Here is a 19,244-nt window from a genome sequence, read left to right as displayed (position 1 = left end):
CTCCCTGAAATTGTCTGATGAACTGGATTTCCTGGAGTATTTGTGTAATGAACACGGTGACGAACAAACACGGAATAAATAAAGCGACATCTTTGCGAATAACCTGAATATATAATTGGAAAGAAATGTGGTGATATGGAACTATAACTTATTCGTTCTACCTTTTCTTTTTTGTTCTCTTTTCTCTTCATTTAACGTGATTTCGTGGTTTAATAGGCTGCCCGAAATCCTTATTTACCTTCTACGCTACATATGGTGAGATTTTTTTGTTCTGTAACACTTTATTAGAAGAGCACTAACAGAAAAACAGCCATAGGCAACCTTGTCTCAAGAGTGATCTGGACTTGCTTGGTGTGGTGCACATTCCAATACTTGCCTCCTTGTGTACTGGGGATACGCGGCTTGTCTACCGAATGACATTGCCTAAGACTGGACCTATAGAACAGCTGGAAGATACTTGTATTCCCTTTATTTAAGGTGTGTTGTATTTTAACACAGGATGTAACCCCTGGAGGTTAGTGTCAGCGAGGATGTCTACTGCCAGGTTAAGCTAATTTGTTTTAAATATCTTCTTCAGGCGTTTTTGATTTAGAAGCCGAATATATGGTAAAAAAAAAGGTTGGCGATGAAGTACTTCGAGAAAGATTGTTAGTTTTGTACAGTATCCAGTGAATATTTTATTTTGTTTCTGCCAACTAAGTAAGGCCGAAGGCTTTAAATTCTTATGACGGACTGTCAATTCGTCCATCATTTGCTAATTGTGTTTTTTCCTTCGTTCTTTATTTTGTTTTAAGGAGAACGGTACGTCAAAACATTCGGTTGTATTTGTTTATGAGCCAAATTTTATACTTTCTGTTTTGCTATATATCACGAAGGCTCAATTCACCACAAGGAACCTTTTTCATTGCAGATGGACTCTGAGGAACATTTACAGATTCATTTCACGTCATTTATTTCTTGATTTCGTTTTTTATTGCTGTAAAGGGGAGAATATCATGTATCACCCTTTGTCGGTACATGACATTTAGTTTCAGTTTAACTAAAGCAGTGAAATTCGCCGATGAAGGCACCTTTGGAGGGCGCAAGGAAGAGCTGTGAGGGGAGAAGGGAGAGGAGTTCCTCGCCCCCTCCCCCCCCCCTAAATAAAGTGATTTTATTAGTGCCGTCCTCAAGTTGCACTCACGATGGTTGATCTGGTTAACTAGAGTGTCCGATTTCGACTTCACACCTCACATTCATCATTCACTCTTCACCGAAACACTGTTAACAGTGAAAGTGAGCTGTTAAGGCGAACTGTGCTCGAGAAACGCCTAAAATGGGACGTTCTGGTTACGCAGACTAACTAAGTACGTCTCCATCTTTGCATTAATAAGATCATAAATTTCCATTGTAGATGCTTCACAAATAACAAGAAGCGCTACGCGCATGGCACAATACAAGTAGCTTTCCATTTACTTGCAGTAGACGAATCACATCTTCAAGTATATAGAAACAACTGAGAAAGGCAGTAAAATGTGCTGTGAAGTAATGTGGCAGTGGAATCCCCTTAAAATGTGACACAACACTATAAACCCAAGCAAAAGCTATTTTTAATATTTATGTAAGGGCTAGATTTACGTAACATACGGACGATGTAACACAATAATGAGTTTATTATCAAAAAAACCGTTTAACAGCCAAGATCGTATAAAATATATTTTTTTATTGAAGACAACCGGTTTCAACAGACTATGCTGTCATCTTCAGGTTTTAAAATATTTTGTTTGTAAAACATGTTGATTTTAGGCTGACCTCACGCACAAAATGTCAAGCGGATAAAAATAGTACATTATAAAAGGTTTGTCATTGCTAAAATATTTAAAAACATGAAGCACCTTGTCCAACAGACTATGTCCATGTACATATTGCTGACAGTTGCTTGTTGCATCTTGCAAGCATGATACACAATAACACAACTGTTTACATATGCCGGACGTATTTCACCATTTTGCAGGTCATCGGACCCATTGCTACTATAATATGATATAGTAAAGAGGCCTTACGTGCTGAAATGAAGTACCCTTCGTCTATAGTGACTCCAGTTAGCCAGGGTACGTTTGTGTGAGGCTCCAGGTCTGCCGGATGTTTGGGCAGGAATGAATCTTCCCCCTCGCCTTCTATAACTGCTCGGAATGGTATTGGAGGGGTGATGAACCACTCCTGGAATTGAAATGGACCATAATCAGAACTTCAGCACAGCAACCGAGTACCCACGCCACGTGTTCTTTGGACTGTAAAAGTAAGTGGAATAATTAAATATTTGACTTCCTTTATTTTGTAATTGAAACACATGTTCAGTTTAATAAAAATTGTTACTGAACACGAGACCGTGTGATGGGTCTCAGTATTATATGAGATTCACTTCTGTTATCAATAAGTAAAATATATTTAAAGCACTACAATTAAACTTATCATAATGAGTAACGTATGGTAGCTCTTGTATGAGTGAGATAAACGTACGATAGCAATAGAATGAATTCTTAATTCTGCTTGAAAAGCCACTGAAAGACATACATAGATGAAGTACGACGCACACAATAGCATTTCAATAATGTTTTCGACAAATGATGATATACTAAAGAGATAAGCATGTTTCTATAAGGCGTACCATGAAGATCATATAAACTGTCAGGGTGACTGAGAAATCAGATGTATCAGTGTAACATAAGTATAGGGACGACTCAGTCTAGAGCAATAAATCAAAACGAGAAAATTTAATATTTACCCTTTATGTGCTGACAATGACAAAATCTGTTTCTGAAGTAGTTTTATTTGCCTGTACATATCACAACAGTTTTTCTAAGTGACGTGCCTTATCATCCGTCAGGTATGACATCTGCCACTTTAGAACAACGCCAAGGAAAGCCAGATACGTGTCAGTAGATCAGTAGATACCCTTCTCTCGACTAGTGTATTGTACACACGACTTTTCATACAGTCACACAAAAAGAAATTAGGTAGTGCAACATCGTTGTGTTACCCTGTTTTCCTTCACCGCTAAACAACTCTTGAAAACATGGTGGAGCAGGTATTTCCGAAATGGCTAAATTTGTAAATGGTTCATGTGGCGCCATGGCTTAAGTGTACCGTGCATGGCAGAATGGCGCTATCCAAAACCGGCGCCGAGCCAACTGTGGTCCACCACGGTCCATGGACAACAGTGGTGAACGACAGCTGATGTGTAAGGGAGAACAGACTTGCAACGGTTGAGCAACTGACTGGCCACATGAACCGTGAGGCTACGAACACTACTTGCTCAATGACAGTTCAGCGACCGTTGCCGCATGTGGACTTCGATAGGAGACGCCTGATGCATTCATCCACGGTGACTGCTACTCGCCCACGACGAAGGCTGGAATTTGCACGCGAGTACTGTAATTGGACATCCACTGAGTGGCAACAGGTGGCCTTTCTGATGAATCACTTTTTACGCTCCGTCGGACCGATGGACTTTGGCGTGAACGGCCCTGCAACATTGTTGGAAGGATGTAGGCCGAAGACGGGGCCGTTATGGTGATCTCGTTATCCTGGAAGGCACAGTACAGCAACACCAGTATGCATCTATACTGGGGATCATGTCCATCCCAACACGCAGCTTGTCTTTCGGCAGCATGATGGCACATTCCAGCAGAACAATGCAATGTGTCACACATCTCGCAGTGCACGTGCATGGCTCGAAGATCACTAGGATCAGTTTACCCTACTCCCCTGGCCGCCAACCCCCCCCCCCCCCGGATTTAAACCCCATCAAGAATTTCTACGACCCCCTTGACCAGCTGTTCACGTCATGGATCCCCAACCTTGAAACAAAACGCAGGTGGCCACAGTGGTAGACTCGATATGGCTTCAACTCTCTTACTGCTCGTCCGCCAGTCAAAAGATGGTTATTCAGGCTTTTGATAGGCGGTCACATTGATGTGACTGGAATGTGTATTTAAAACACTTATTTACTCTTCAGTTTCTTATCGTTCCTGCGAAATAGTTATGTAACTGATCTTGTCTCTTGAAGAACGGTTATTCCGCTGCCAAAGTTTGTGTAATTACACATAGAAAAACTCTTAGTGTTGATGGCTAAGATAGTTACAGAACATGTAAGTTATTATTTTACCGACCGCCTACGAGAAATTGTCAAATGGAAAAGTTTGTTGTTTGTGTTTGAGGTTTACGGGCGCTAAACAGCGTGGTCATCAGCGCTCAAATGAAAAACAAATTTTCCGTAGCGTATGGCAAGACACTTTAGGTGAAAATGTTGAGTGGGTCGCTCTTTCCATATTTGCAAGAAATAGGTCTAATGGCAATGTTTTATCGACCTACATTCGTCTGATCTGGTACGAAAAGAGCTGTTTCACTTTAAGTTGGAACAGAGTGAACAAGGACTTCTGCGCGACACCTTTGGAAGCAGTGAGCAGAATAGCAACAGAGCTACTAACAAAGAAGCTCCACTCGGTGGCGATGAGCGTGTAGTCGTCGACGGTCCTGAGGCAGTCGATCAGCGCTGCGTTCGGCTCCGAGGGACAGCCGACCATAGCCGCCACCTTGCGCGCCTTCTCCAGCGCTCCAGGCTCCGGGGCCGCCCAGAGCGCTGTTGACACGCCGCTCTGGGAAATGGCTCTGTGGAAGAGGCCTGCAAACGAGGGAGAAGAGTTTGCATCCGAAATGATGCCTGCACAAGACAGCGTGCACGCAAGGTTCTTCCACTCAATACATACGAACTTCAGTGAAAAATAAAATAGATTAAAAGACATTTCGTAACCTATAATAGAAGAATTACTAGTAATTAATATCACTAATTGGAAAAGGTACCTATCATTATTAATTTATGTGCAGCTACTCATAGAGCTGCATTGTGGGCTGTAATTATCGTATGGAAGTGAAAATTGGTAGGTATTCTTATATGTTAATGCAGAACCAATTTACGCTGAAAAAATATCAGTTCCAATTTTGGCCATCAGGTGCGAACCTGATGCTGTGAATGCATGAAAGAGATAGAGAAATGTTTGCAAATGTAATAGATTAGGAATAGGGTGTGAGCAGAAAGTGTCAAACAAGTGAGAAAGACGTAATGTTGATTTTATTATTAACCGCCACTTAGACAGTTTTTTTTAATACGAGCAGGGGAGGCGTCATCGAGATGCTATACAGCGCCAGATTTGCACCTGGTGACCAAAATTGGAACTATTTTTTTAGCATAAACCGATTCCGCATTAATGCATACCACATCTGTCAAGTTTCGCAGCCATATGATAGTTGCAGCTCACTGCACCTCCGTGAGTAGCTGGACTAACTATAACCACCCAGTACCTTAGACACTGTAGTGGATACAGAGCACATTTTTAAGGAAACTAAATGATCTAAAAGTGCGGCCTTTATAACATATGCACTAATATGAAGCACGCACAATAATAATAATAATATTAACAAACTATAGAGATAATGTAGAGAACTGAATAACATAAATAATCTAGAGGCATGACAAATGTAGAAAATGCTAAGTAGGCAGCGCTAGTATTGAGAACAACAAGCTAATTTTTTATCAAAAAATGTTTTACCGTTACAGCAATAGGAATCGTGCATGTGATAGTGTGCAGCATTGATGTCACATTTAATTCAGCAGCATTCTTTATCATCGATTTTTTTTCGTCAGTCTTCTGATTAGTTTCCTCTCTTTCGCCAGCCTTTCCATGTCATAGTAGCACTTGCACCCAACAACATCAATTATTTCTTCGTGATATTCTCATTTCTATCTTGCCCGACAGTTTTTACCCTCTACACTCCCACTAGCATGATGGAAATTGTTGTCTGATGTTTTAACACATTGTGTACCTCATCTTCTTTTCAATGTTTTCCACATGTTAGCTCCTGGTCGCTTCTGCGGAGAACCTCTTCATTTCTTATCAGTCTACCTAATTTTTAACATTCTTCACTAGCACCACATCTCAAACGCTTCAATTCCAGCTTTCCGGCAGGCCGCGATTCACTTCCAATTTAGTGCTCCAGACGCACATTCTGAAAAATTTCTTCTTCAAATTAAGGTAAATATTTGATACTGAGCCGTGTTGTGGCTCGCATTAGTGTCATTGGTAGGTTGGCATTGCGTAATAGGGATAGTGGCGTCTCGTTTCCTTCTTGTGTTTACTGGCACCACTACATTTGCTAGCATTCTCTGTCTGCAAGTGGCAGCAGCAGCGGTTGTCGATACCTAGTACGGTGGCACTATCTTTGGAAGGATGTCAAGGTTTTCCAGGTCGGAGTGTATCAGGGAGTTCAGTTGGGACAGAGTAGCAGTGAGGTCCGGCAGTCGAGGACATGCCGGGACCACTGGCGACACGCAGGCACTGCTGGATCGAGGAGCTGTAGTTGCGAGGGTCACAACCTCGTTGTCCATCGGACCCAGGACGTTTGAGTTGAGTGAATATTAACCTCCACTATTTCGATATCATGCCATTTGTTCACGCATTGCTGCTCACAGAGTCGCTGAGACAAAGAGCAACGAGTGGAGTGTTTGGAGTTGACGAAATTAATTAGCTGTCCTCCACTTCTAATTATTAATCACTGAATTCCTTGTGTTATTATTGGTGAAGTTCAACCAGCCTAGTGGCCGCTAACGCCAAAGTTACCTGCCCTGGAGGTTAGCATATTTTCGCGGCAGTGTACCTTTCCTCGCCTTGCCGCTGCTGTCCGGTAAGGCGTGTAGTTCGACAGCCACCTTCATTGTGGTTCGGATAGTTTGTTTCTTTTTGACTGCCTTGGTCACAGTGGTTCCTTCCGCTTCTGGATGTTCTAAACACCAGGTTCTGAAGACGCAGTGCTGTCCGCCGATTCCGCCTTGCCTGGGTTATTCCACCGTTGTATTGGTTATCAGACGTTAGGTAGATTTTGCAAGAGTGTTGGCCTGCGTTTAAACTGTCGCTAGTTTTGAGTTACCATCCGGTTAAGTGAATGCAACTCTTGGCTGCCTGTCTCATTGTTTACAAAGTAGAGCGACTTTCCCAGGTCGGTCCTTGGAGCACTGTCTGAGGCCACTACTGTTTTGATTTGGTCAGATTTCGATGATCGTTTTTTTTAAAGTATTTTAATTTTGAATTATTAATGTTTGGGCCTTCAGCAGACAAAGAGTTTGAATTTCTTGTTAATAAGGCCTTCAGCTGTGAGTGTAACTTGTCTTAAGAAATTTTAACTAGACAAAATATCTTAACACTGAAATGTTGATAATTGTTTTTTTAGGTATCTCTCGAAGAAGTTTAATTGCTTCTCAAAAATTTCCTATCCAGGCCTTCAGCCGTCAAATCGTTTTTTGAGTTATTACTGTTGGGGCCTTCAGCCGACAAATAATTTGAATTTCTGGTCTATAAGGCCTCCAGCCGTGAGTGCAACTTGCTTAAGATTTTTTTAAATTAAACATTGTGTCTTAACAGTCAAATTGAATAATTGTTCCTCATTGGCAACTTTATTCGCAATTGTTTCCAAATAAAGTGTATGTGATTAAAAAAAAAGAAAAACTGAGCAACCAATAGTAACTGAATACAGCCCCATCGACACCAAATCCTGCCTTTCCCTAAGTACTAGGTCTCAGATACTAGTAGACATCTTTTGCTCAGGAATTCCCTTTTTGCCAGTACTAGTCTGCTTTTCATGTCCTCCTTGCATTGTCTGTCATCTGTTATTTTACTTCCAAATTAGCACAAGTTCTTCAGTCTGTCTACCCTGTGGTCCCCAGTTTAGCAATAATCTCATTACTACTACTCATCTTTCCACTCTTACTGCTTCCTTTTGGTTCTTGTATGTACTGTATATCACTCGCCTTCCCCTACAGCTTATATCTGTTTTTCTGAGAAATTTCAAACATCTCGTTAGTAGTGGTATATGGGGTTTCTGGCGAACTTTTGACATCCAGGTGAAGTCAAATTAATTAATTGATCAATTAATTCCTCCTCCCTGATGATGTCGTGGGTTTTCCCCAGGCGGCACGTGTCCACTTCCGCCACCACTGTTCTCGGAAATCCTGCCCAGCCCCTCTCCTCAACACCACATAGGGCACCCAGGAAAAAATTGGGGGGATTCACATTTTGGGGCGAAAATGCAAAATTTTGGTAGGAAAATAGGGCAATTGGACTACCTCCACCAAACTAGCCCCCCCCCATCCTTATCCTCCACTCCTAAGATGTCACTCAGCCCCCAACACCACCCCCCTCTGGAAACGGCAGGAAACGATCAGTCTCCATCCAGCTGCAAGAGAGGAAGGTTAAGTTAGTGTATTTCAATTATTTTTGGTAGAAAACTGATGTAAATATCAGTCCTAATTACATAATTAATCATAAATATTGGTCCTAATTACATATCTATATGCAGAGTGCAATACAACAAGTGCCTCAAAATTGAAGACGTCACACACAGCTGGTGTTACCCTGCTGGAAAAAAATTCACAGTGCCACTCCATACTAGTAGCAGACGAACTCTAAATAAATACTAATTCTACACAGAGCGCTTCCTTCAACTACGACTCTAAATAAATATGTATCTCTATAACTCTAAGTAGGTCGCTCCCATTTTTAGAGTTTCAACTGCTTGTCTGAAAGCGTGCCAGAGAGGAAAAATTTCAAGGTCCTACAGCTACTGTGGTTTTCAACACATTTCTGAAACTCTCAATGGATTTAGTTTATATTTGCTGCTGGCGTCAGGGATGTTAAGGTATTTACTTTTTATTTTCCTCATTTTTCGAAGAACGGTTCTACAATGGGAAACGCACACTGGTGTCTAAGCACAGAGGGGAAAATCAGAACAACTGCACATCTAAAAGTTCATGACTTTTTCGAAACTCACAACAGATCGTGAAACAAACACGGACACACAACAGATCGTATTTCTAAAAGATTCTCCAAGAATTCGAATCACTGTCAAACAGACGAGAAAAATAGTTGAAATTGTCTGTGAATTTTCGATGTCGTACAGTTGCTGGTCTGGCAAGCTCTGAAGCTACAATGGCAGATGGAGGACATCATCCCACTTGTCCGAATCAGAGGAAGCTGGTCTGTCTGGACCTGTCTCTGAACACTCGAACATGGAAGACATCATGTGGCTCCCTGACGTCTCGGCACAATCCATAGATACCTTGTTCTGCGCCTGTCTTGTTCGAATCACTCTGTAGAGGCTCCTACGCTCCCACAAAGGATTTCTGGTGAGTCCTTGACGTCATGGAACTTCTTGCGAATGGAGCATTCTAATTGGTACTTACTGAATTTACCCGACAAATTCCCGCTGCTGGTGTGAGAGCACCGTCCTCCACTTTCTACTGATGCACAAATTAGGAGAATTTCAACGGAAAACTCTTTCGTACAGCAGCGTTATTGCAAGCACAGTTAAACCCTGTAATAGTGATTTACAGATCATGAAATACGGAAACTATCGGCAAAGGTAGTCAATTACACCACTCTGCTACTGCCGAGGAAAGCTTGAATTTTCAGCGTGAAACTGGGCTCCAACTGGACTATATCACCACAAAATATTGCACCACCATAGCAAACCGTTGTAGTAACAACTCTTCCTACCCTGTACCAGACAAACCATCATTTCTGTATCTTGCATATAGCTAACGACCACCAGACTCTCATAGATATACATTTGTGACACTTTTATGCTGAAATCACCGAGTAGCCTATGAACATTTCCAGAATTTAATGTATTTCACGTGGTTTGCCAGAATACCATACCATTTGCGCGACTGTTCTCCATATCAACCACATAGCAGTATGTTACCAATCGCTTGCACACTATAATTCCGAAGATAAATACTGGAAATTATATTTCTGGACATTTGAACCATCTTAGCGAGATCGTTATGTAGGACATCCCGCAAACCATTCAGTAACTAGAAACTTAATTCGTCTGCGAAGATTTTTACGTGAAAACTCGAAAATAGAGGAAACTAGTAGTTTTTTTTAACGAATATGATAACAGCTTCCAGATCATCATTGCACTTTAAAAAGTCAACTAAGATTTTAATATTCATAATTCTATGTGTTTCTCACGTCAAGAGAGCGAGCAAATGTGTCTCTTGCACCTGTGTTTCACCACCTCCAAGTAAACAACACACCACAATCGATGTTCTCTGAATGAAATAAAGAGATGAAATGGGTAGAAAGGTGGTACAAGCATTCAGCTGCTCAGTTTACAAGGGGGAGAAGGAATTGGAATAAGTATCCAGCACATACATTCGACACATTGAATCTTACCAAATTTCCACACAAAAATCGGAGTATTCTCGCAACACAGACAATCGCGAAGGCTGCTCAACGTATACGGGATATTAATTCGGTATTCACCCACCCAGAGGGCAACACGGTCAACTATCCACTTGTATCCTGCCTCTCCTGTTTAGGAGGGATCGAAGCGACTTGCACCTTAAGCCGTGAATGTCCATTCGTTCCGGTCACTGACTACCTTCACCAAGCGCCCAGACGCCACGCAGAGTCGTCCTACGAAACCAGCCACATATTTACGAGTGTAGTCAAAATTAAATTTTACAATCATAGCGAGACTCTGGTGACATTCGGCAAGGAGCAAAGTATTGGAATTACCCCCTCCTAACGACTGTGGGTCTGTAAATATTAATTTCCCACGTAAATGTATATCCTTCTCATGATTGGCCTTGTGCCTATCTATGCGTTGATGTTACAGATTTCCTTGTCAGATCTTCTCCTCCTTTATGACCTGATATAGTCGCACCCACATCATTTTCTTTACACATGTCGTAACACTGACCACAGTAACTGAACACTTCAACACATACAGATTTCAGACAAGCAGTGCAGTTATCGTTTATATGTGTGTTTGCAGCATCCGAAAAAAATTGTGAGGTATGTTCACACTCACACCGGCTAGGTGTCTTGATTCTCCAGAGCTTTAGAAAAATTATTTGACATTAAAGTCTTCTAGCCAATTAAATTCGAGAACAGACTGCAGCTATTTTCAGTCGGCACTTCTGGAAGGTGCTGCATACCACCAGGACTCTCTCAAAGAAGTGTTGCAAAGAATAGACGTCCGCCACTTTGAGATAATCAACATCGCTACCGCGGACGAAGTGGTGGAAAGATATCATCGATAAGGGTTGGTTGATTGCATCAAACATCGCAGTCGATAGTGCGACAAAGAACATGTGAGTATCTGCTTAGATTACAGCTGTACTGCCTGCTCTTTGACACTTGCATGACGTACTGAGCAGCTGTTTACGAAAAAAATCCATCAACCCCTACGGTCGGGTATAGTCTTCAGTAGGTTGAAATCACTATTCCCCACGTCAGATCTAACTACCCCTGGCAGCTAGACAAGCGTAACTTTTTACAGGAATAGTAGGCTGATCACTTCCCGCAAACATCTGCTGATATGTCGAAACATTAATCACAATAACATTACGTTGCAAGAGCATAACATTCCCGCCAAGTAGCGTGATTATCATTTATAGGTTGTAACCTCCCCACTACATTTTGTTTCCGTATGGAATTGAGCCCAACTTGACCTCCCACTCTATAAAACCTACGTATTACCGAAAGCTATGTCCGCACGAACTGTTATCCTACCTAAACTCGTATGATAAACTTTGACTAAACAGAACCTAATATGATCTGAACTGTAAATGAACTGAATGCAACTTGTCTTTACGTTAAATGCGAAATTATCTGGCCGTAATCAAAATTTCCACTTACCAAGCGTCTTGACAACATTGTTGCAGATTTCTCGAAAGCATAACAACAAACAGTAAGCAGGCAGCAGCTAAGCTAGGTTTAGGTTTATAAATACATATTCGAACTGTTGCATGTGGTAATATATAATGACAAACAGTGGGATGTGGAGAGTAACTATTCTTATGAAATGTTATATCAAGACAACGATTTTAGGATGAAGTATATATTCAAAAAGACAGAGTAAAACTTCACGTAATCTTCACACGTAACAAAGGTCTCAACAATACTATGCTTAACAAAGTGAACAATGATTTAAAGAGGGTACAATGTTAACAGAGAATTTCTATAAAAATCAAACAGCTTAATCAGTCGATATGTTGATGCATGACACAGGGAAGTGGTGCGGTCTTTCTCTCAGCTCTGAGCAAGTTAACTAGCTCACAACAATCATCCCTAGCTGATCAGTGCTCCAGTCTTACCTCAAGCTCCTTCTCTTCAAAACATAACATTATCCATAATTTACGTTCTCTTCCGTTTCTAGAATATCCATCTTATTCATCTTTGCTGTGTTTTACATTATTTTACGTCTAACAGATACAATCACAAGTCAACACAGCACTACTGAATACGTCCATCAACTACCACATTTCATCTACATAGGTATCAGACTGCGCAGAGGCAAAGACTGCCACGACAACACTAAAGCTTATTTAATAGTAACGTAGCTTGCTCTCTCTCTGGTAAACACATCGATGACATACTAAAACCAAAATGACATGACCGCCTTACAAGGTGTGTAGTGTCCAAAAAATTATGCTATGTCCACACTCACACCAGCTGGGCTCCATTTCGTGCAGTCCACCACAGCTTCCCAGTAGGAAAAGCCTCCCACCAAATCGTTATTGCCGGCCAATGTGGCCGAGTGGTTCTAGGCACTCCAGTCCATAAACGCGCTGCTGCTACGGTCGCAGGTTCGAATCCTGCCTCGGGCATGGATGTGTGTGATGTCCTTAGGTTAGTTAGGTTTAAGTAGTTCTAAGTCTAGGGGACTGATGACCTCAGATGTTAAGTTCAAAAATGGTTCAAATGGCTCTGAGCACTATGGGACTTACGAGCTGAGGTCATCAGTCCCATAGACTTAGAACTACTTAAACCTAACTAACCTAAGGACATCACACACATCCATGCCCGAGGCAGGATTCGAACCTGCGACCGTAGCAGCAGCGCGTTTCTGGACTGAAGCGCCTAGAACCGCTCGGCCACAACGAGGTGTTCAGTCCCATAGTGCTTTGAGCCATTTGAACCAACATCGTTATTCGTCGAGGAATGAAGGGCGTAATTACAACTAAAAAGCCCTCGCATCTTTCATTTATGTCACGTACGTTCTTGCATGATAGTCGGTATTTGCCAGAGCAGAAAGAACAGATACCCAAACCAAGTCACGGACCCCTGCTAATTCGCTCGAAATCTCAAAAAAATGGCTCTGAGCACTATGGGACTTAACTTCTAAGGTCATCAGTCCCCTAGAACTTAGAACTACTTAAACCTAACTAACCTAAGGACATCACACACATCCATGTCCGAGGCAGGATTCGAACCTGCGACCGTACCGGTCGCGCGGTTCCACACTGTAGTGCCTAGAACCGCTCGGCTACCCCGGCCGGCTCGAAATTTCACCTCGCTCCGATAGCACTGTTCCATAGTTAAAAGGCTGGCTGATCTTTCACCAGTCCCTGACTAGGTAGAGAGCTATCACAATGACAAAAATTGCACACTAACCTACGGGAGGAAATTTGGAGTATACATGGACTGCACAAAGAAATTCCAAAGCATAACAGTTACAATTCATAGACATAAAATGAAAGTCTATAAATATTCTCCTGTATATGTCCTTTATGGTATTCCTACGATTGCTACGCTAGAAATACAACAGGGTAATGTGTCTGAGCCTTCGTTGATAGCACGTCTGTATGTCTGTCTGTCTGTCTCTCTCTCTCTCTCTCTCTCTCTCATTTTTGTAGCATCCTATGAGTAAAATTACGAGCTATAAAAACTTCACTTAAGTCACTTGGTAGAGAGTCTGGCCCGATAGCTGAGTGGTCAGCATGACGGATTGCCGTCCCCTGGGCCCGGGTTCGATTCCCAGCTGGGTCGGGGATTTTCTCCGCTCAGGGACTGGGTGTTGTGCTGTCTTAATCATCATTTCCTCCCCTTCCAGCGCGCAGGTCACCTAGTGTGGAGTCGAATGTAATAAGACCTGCACCAAGGCGGCCGGACCTGTCCCGCAAGGGGCCTCCCCGACCAATGACGCCACATGCTCATTTCCATTTTCCCTGGTAGAGAACTCAATACGACTTTCCTGCATCTCTCTCTTCCTAAATATCGGAAACAACTACTGTCTGCATGTTGACACCGACCATATGTAGTGAACCATGAAATACAGTACGTTGTTTTTCGCTGTAACACATCGAAGCAGTGTATGACTACAGTTGTGTACACAGCCATACACTTTGTTTTTCTACCATGACTTTCAGGTCTGTGTCAGTTGCTAAACCAACATTAACATGTTAAGATTCATTGGCTCTAACAGAAAGTGGGACATCACATGGTGTAAACTACACTGCTCCCACAATACAAGAATTGTTGAAATAAAAGACAGAAACAGTGTTTCTAATTGACAAATGGGGAAAACAATGGAACATGTGGAAACTGGAAGAGTTTGGAGCATTTCCAAAGAGCTGTCTCAAGGTGACGACTTCTACATTTAATCTCATCTTTCACAGTCACAGGGTAGAAGATGTTTCAGTGTCTCATTTTTGAAGAGGCTCAGAGCATTGATTCCTCATATTGGTGGTGCATGTTGCACCTAGATATAGGACCTAGGTACCTTAGGAGGTAGCCAGCGAGACCTCAAAATCTGTGGACACTGTATCTTTTAATTTTATGACTTACGATACATAACTACATGTGGAACAAGGGGATATTCTGTAGGTCTTAAACCCATAGAGCACGAATAGTATGCATCATCAGTTGTCAGTCCCACTGGTGGAGGAATGAAATAATTTCCGTACACCCAGGCATGCATGTAAGTACCCACATCCCTCCATACTTTTGTCGTATTTTCATCAGTTTTACATATTCTCCATGAATTTCGCGATTTTACCGGGTTTTCTGTAATCTTAGTACATTTTACACAATTATGCATTTTACACAATTACTCAAGTCAAAACCACCACTCTGGACAAGTTGTCACATAATCAAAACATATTATCACATCGATCTCATGATACTGTTAACCAATGACACTGCAGCATGGTTCAGTATCACTGCCAAACTACCCCTTCCATTACTTTGTGTTTCTGTATATCTGGTTGGAAAAATATAGCACTTCCGTATTTTGGGTGGGGTCTTTGATGATATACAGATAATATCATCAACCTTTCTGAAGCAAATGATATTGAAATCTTAACTTTGGAAATTAAAGGCTCTACAGTCACATCCGTATACAAACCACCGGACGTTGATCTCAAAATCAATCTACCTGGTAACTTTTATGGTCAACACACACAAATAGTGACTGGTGACTTCAACTGTCACAGCACCACGTCGGGCTATGAGCATGGTGATGAGAATGGTACACCATTACAAGAATGGGCGGAACGCAATCATCTGAGTCTTATACATGACCCTAAGCAACCTGCATCTTTCAACAGCGGCAGATGGAAATGCGGATACAATCTCGATCTGATATTTTGCAGCGAGAACATCTCACAACAGTGCATAAAAACTGTCTGCAACCCTATTCCAAATACACAGCACAGACCGATCATGTGCGAAATTTACGCAGCAGTTAGACCACAGACAGTTCCGTTCAGAAGGAGGTTTAACTTCAGGAAAGCCAACTGGCCGAAGTTTACAGAAACGCTGGACGGTGCAGTTCCCAATATTGAACCTTCACGTGAGTCGTATGATATTTTTGTGAGGGCTGTAAAGAGGTGCTCCAGAATTGCAATTCCTCAGGGTTGTCGAACATCATACATTCCTGGTCTAACTTGAGAACTCAATGCTCAATTTACAGAGTATAAGGTACTATTCGAAGAAGATCCATTCGGCGAGATAACGCTATCGGCTGGGAATAAACTTATTGCATCTCTGAAAGAATCCAAAAGGAATTCTTGGGTTAAAACAATGGAAGAACTTGATCTCATCAGAAACAGTCATAAAGCGTGGAGATTACTGAGACGCCTCAATAATGGCCCAACCAGATCCACAGCACACTGCAACGGTACTGCAGATCAGATAGCACACCAACTGCTCATGAATGGAAAAGGAATCCACAGAATCAAAGTTCTGAAAGTACAGCAAGAGGCCCAAGAACAAACGAGGGATCTGACTCTCCCATTCGCGATATCTGAATTCAACGAGGCTATTAAGGAGAGCAAAACTGGTAAAGCATCCGGTCTAGATGACCTCCGTATGGAGCAAATCAAGAATTTCGGCCCAGAAACAAGAAAGTGGATCCTGCAGCTTTTCGACAACTGCATGAACCAGTGCCAAATACCAAAGATCTGGCGAAAGAGCAGGGTGATAGCTCTTTTGAAACCTGGAAAGGAAGCAAATCATCCCAAGAATTTCAGACCAGTTAGACTTTTGGGTCACCTTTATAAACGGTTCGAACGTATGATTCTGAATAGAATCCTACCAGTAATAGACCCTCTTCTCATTTCCGACCAAACAGAAGCTGCACAGGGCAACTTTTGAATCTCACTCAGTTTATAGAGGATGGCTTTGAAACCCGTCAAGTAACGGGCGCGGTCTTCGTGGATCTCACAGCAGCCTATGATACTGTTCATCATCGGTTACTCCATGCAAAATCATACAATATGATCAAGAACGCCCACTTCGTTAGGCTACTCAGCACCCTCCTCCAAAACCGCAGGTTTTTTGGTTGAATTTCAAGGACAACGCAGTCGCTGGAGAGCGCAGAAAAATGGTCTGCCTCAGGGAAGCGTCTTGGTTCCACTTCTCTTCAACATTTATACCAACGACCAGCCATTGACCCCAGGCACAAGGAGATTCTTATATGCAGATGACCTAGCCCTTGCTAACGCAGAACTCATGCTTTGAAAGAGTGGAAGGAAACCTGACAACAGCACTTAGAACGCTGTCAAGCTACTACAGTCGCAACCAACTCAGACCAAACCCTTCGAAGACACAAGCGTCTGCCTTTCATTTAAGGAACAGGGAAGCTAATCGTGAGCTATATATTGCATGGTCAGGCATCGAACTCCAGCATTATCACACACCTAAATACTTGGGAGTCACTCTCGATAGAACGCTGACGTTCAAAACGCACTGCAAGAACACTAAAATGAAAATCTCCGCTCGAAACAACCTAATTCGCAAACTAGTTGGGACACAGTGGGGATCACATCCGCAAACTATTCGCTGTTCTGCAATGGCACTGTTCTTTTCTAGTGCTGAATATGCTTCTCCAGTCTGGTACAGGTCATCTCATGCCAGACAAGTAGAAATGGACGATCCAGAGACAACCTGAAGAGATGGGGCTTCATAACAGAAGATACGTCCTGTGACTGTGGACAAGAACAAACCAGAAGCCACATGCTCCAGTGCCTTTTTTGCCCTACATCCTGCACGAAGATTGATCACCTGCAAGCCACTCCAAGCGCCTTGGAGGTTGCAAAGTACTGGGCACATGTAATATAAATACAATTTTTATATTGATGAGTATGGCTACTGTAAATTTGTATGTTTCTGACTCGAGAATAAATAAAATTACTTTGTGAGGGTCACACACATGTGGCCATACCGTGTACCCTGTTACATTGCCTACATCACATAACACAAATACTGTTTCTTAGTATAGGAAATACCCATCAGCAGGGAAAAGGTACTATAACTATGTTCCTCGGCCGAAACACTTTATAAATTCCGTAAGATTTTATTGCGACTTGCTATATCCCTCTATGTGGATTGGAGTCACAAAGTATTCTCTCGTTCATAGGATAAACTTGGAGTTTGAAAGATCCCACCAATACCTTTGTCGATTACCACCCCAACGAACAAATCATATCCATAGCACCTGCTCTTTCAGCCTCCACATTTCACCATTAGCACTGTGCCATACACAATCTCTCTAGATGCATGCATGCTAATGAGGTTAGCACTTCATATTGGTGTATAGTAAATATGAGCCTGATACATTTGAGAGTGCTGTTGTGATATAACAGACTATTAAGAATAAGAAGAAACATATGGTTTATGTGTGATGGAGATCAATACAGAAGGAGTTTGAAACATATTACGTAAAACACACGTGCTATCAATTCTGTAGTGTTGTTGTAGTGTTTGGATTCCATACCAAGAAGGTACTGGGAAGAGAGAAATGATGGTAGAACATAAGTGCACACTCCTAATACTACATGGCTCTGCAATTAAGCATGCTATAATGTTAAAGCAGTATGATTTCCGACATAATAGTCGCGTGGAATGAAACGTTATTAATACTCCAATGCAGGAAATATATTTCCAACGGCTGACATACATTTACTCTGCAAGTTTTGTGTTCCACTTTAAGACGAAGAAACTGCTATGTGCTGCACCAAAGGCAAAAAAAGACGTAGTTTCTAAGGGATACATGCACTTTATAGCTTTCTGTAAGTGTATAGCGCCCACAGTGCACATCCGATTAAGGCTTGGAAATTATGCTGTGTTCGCATCAGTCCTATAAAATGATCGGAAAATGCATGAAATAAAGATCTCTTATGAGCAAATAGACAAAACGCAAAGCAGCGGTGTTTGACATGCGTGAAATGCGAAATTACATGCTATGCAGCACAAATTCCATGCACAGAACACACAACACCTCTCAAGCTTATGTATGCACACGTTTTGCGCTACCTCACAATCCCCTGTCACTAACGTAAAACCACTGCAGTTATGAAACTGAGGACATCGACTCTTCGGTTTTCTCTCTGAGATGTGGCAGAAAAATGGAGTAATTCACATACATCTTCATTTGTCTAGAAGAGGGTGCCGTAACAGCTTTTTCCATCGATTTGGTGGACTTCAATGTCAAATAATTTCCTAGAGCTAAGGAGAATTGAGACATATAGTCGGTGTGAGTGTGAACATACCACAATTCTTTCGGGTGCTATACACATATAAACGATAACTGCACAGCTTGTCTGAAGTATGTATGTATTGGAGTGTAAAGTTACTTTGGACAGTGTTACGACATGTGCAAAGAAAATGATGTGGGTGGGACTGTGTCAGATCAGAAGGGAGGTATAGATCTGACAAGAAAAACTGCAATATCAACACATCGATATTCATAATGAAAGGTTTTACGTGGAAAATTATGTCCAGTCATAAGAAGGTTATGGATTCACATGCGAAATAAATACACTCCTGGAAATTGAAATAAGAACACCGTGAATTCATTGTCCCAGGAAGGGGAAACTTTATTGACACATTCCTGGGGTCAGATACATCACATGATCACAC

General features: G+C 41.9%; 1 protein-coding gene across 6 annotated transcripts in view; it reads right to left on the bottom strand.

Moving 5' to 3' along the window:
- LOC126253375 (juvenile hormone esterase-like) overlaps positions 1-19,244 on the bottom strand; it is a 295,839-nt gene that overhangs the window by 226,018 nt on the left and 50,577 nt on the right. For 5 of the 6 annotated variants that reach the window (XM_049954658.1, XM_049954657.1, XM_049954656.1 and 2 more), the window contains exons 5-6: positions 4,470-4,663; positions 2,043-2,199 (exon numbers count right to left, since the gene is read on the bottom strand). The exons of the other annotated variant lie outside the window; for it this stretch is intronic. In XM_049954658.1, coding sequence (XP_049810615.1) covers positions 2,043-2,199; positions 4,470-4,663 — 351 coding nt within the window. The remainder of the gene's footprint in view (positions 1-2,042; positions 2,200-4,469; positions 4,664-19,244) is intronic. 6 annotated transcript variants of the gene reach the window in all.

Source organism: Schistocerca nitens, chromosome 4 (genome assembly GCF_023898315.1).
Source record: "Schistocerca nitens isolate TAMUIC-IGC-003100 chromosome 4, iqSchNite1.1, whole genome shotgun sequence".
Taxonomy (NCBI): Eukaryota; Metazoa; Arthropoda; class Insecta; order Orthoptera; family Acrididae; genus Schistocerca; species Schistocerca nitens.
Note: the sequence above shows the minus strand (reverse complement) of the source record. Positions and strands in the feature narration are given on the sequence as shown.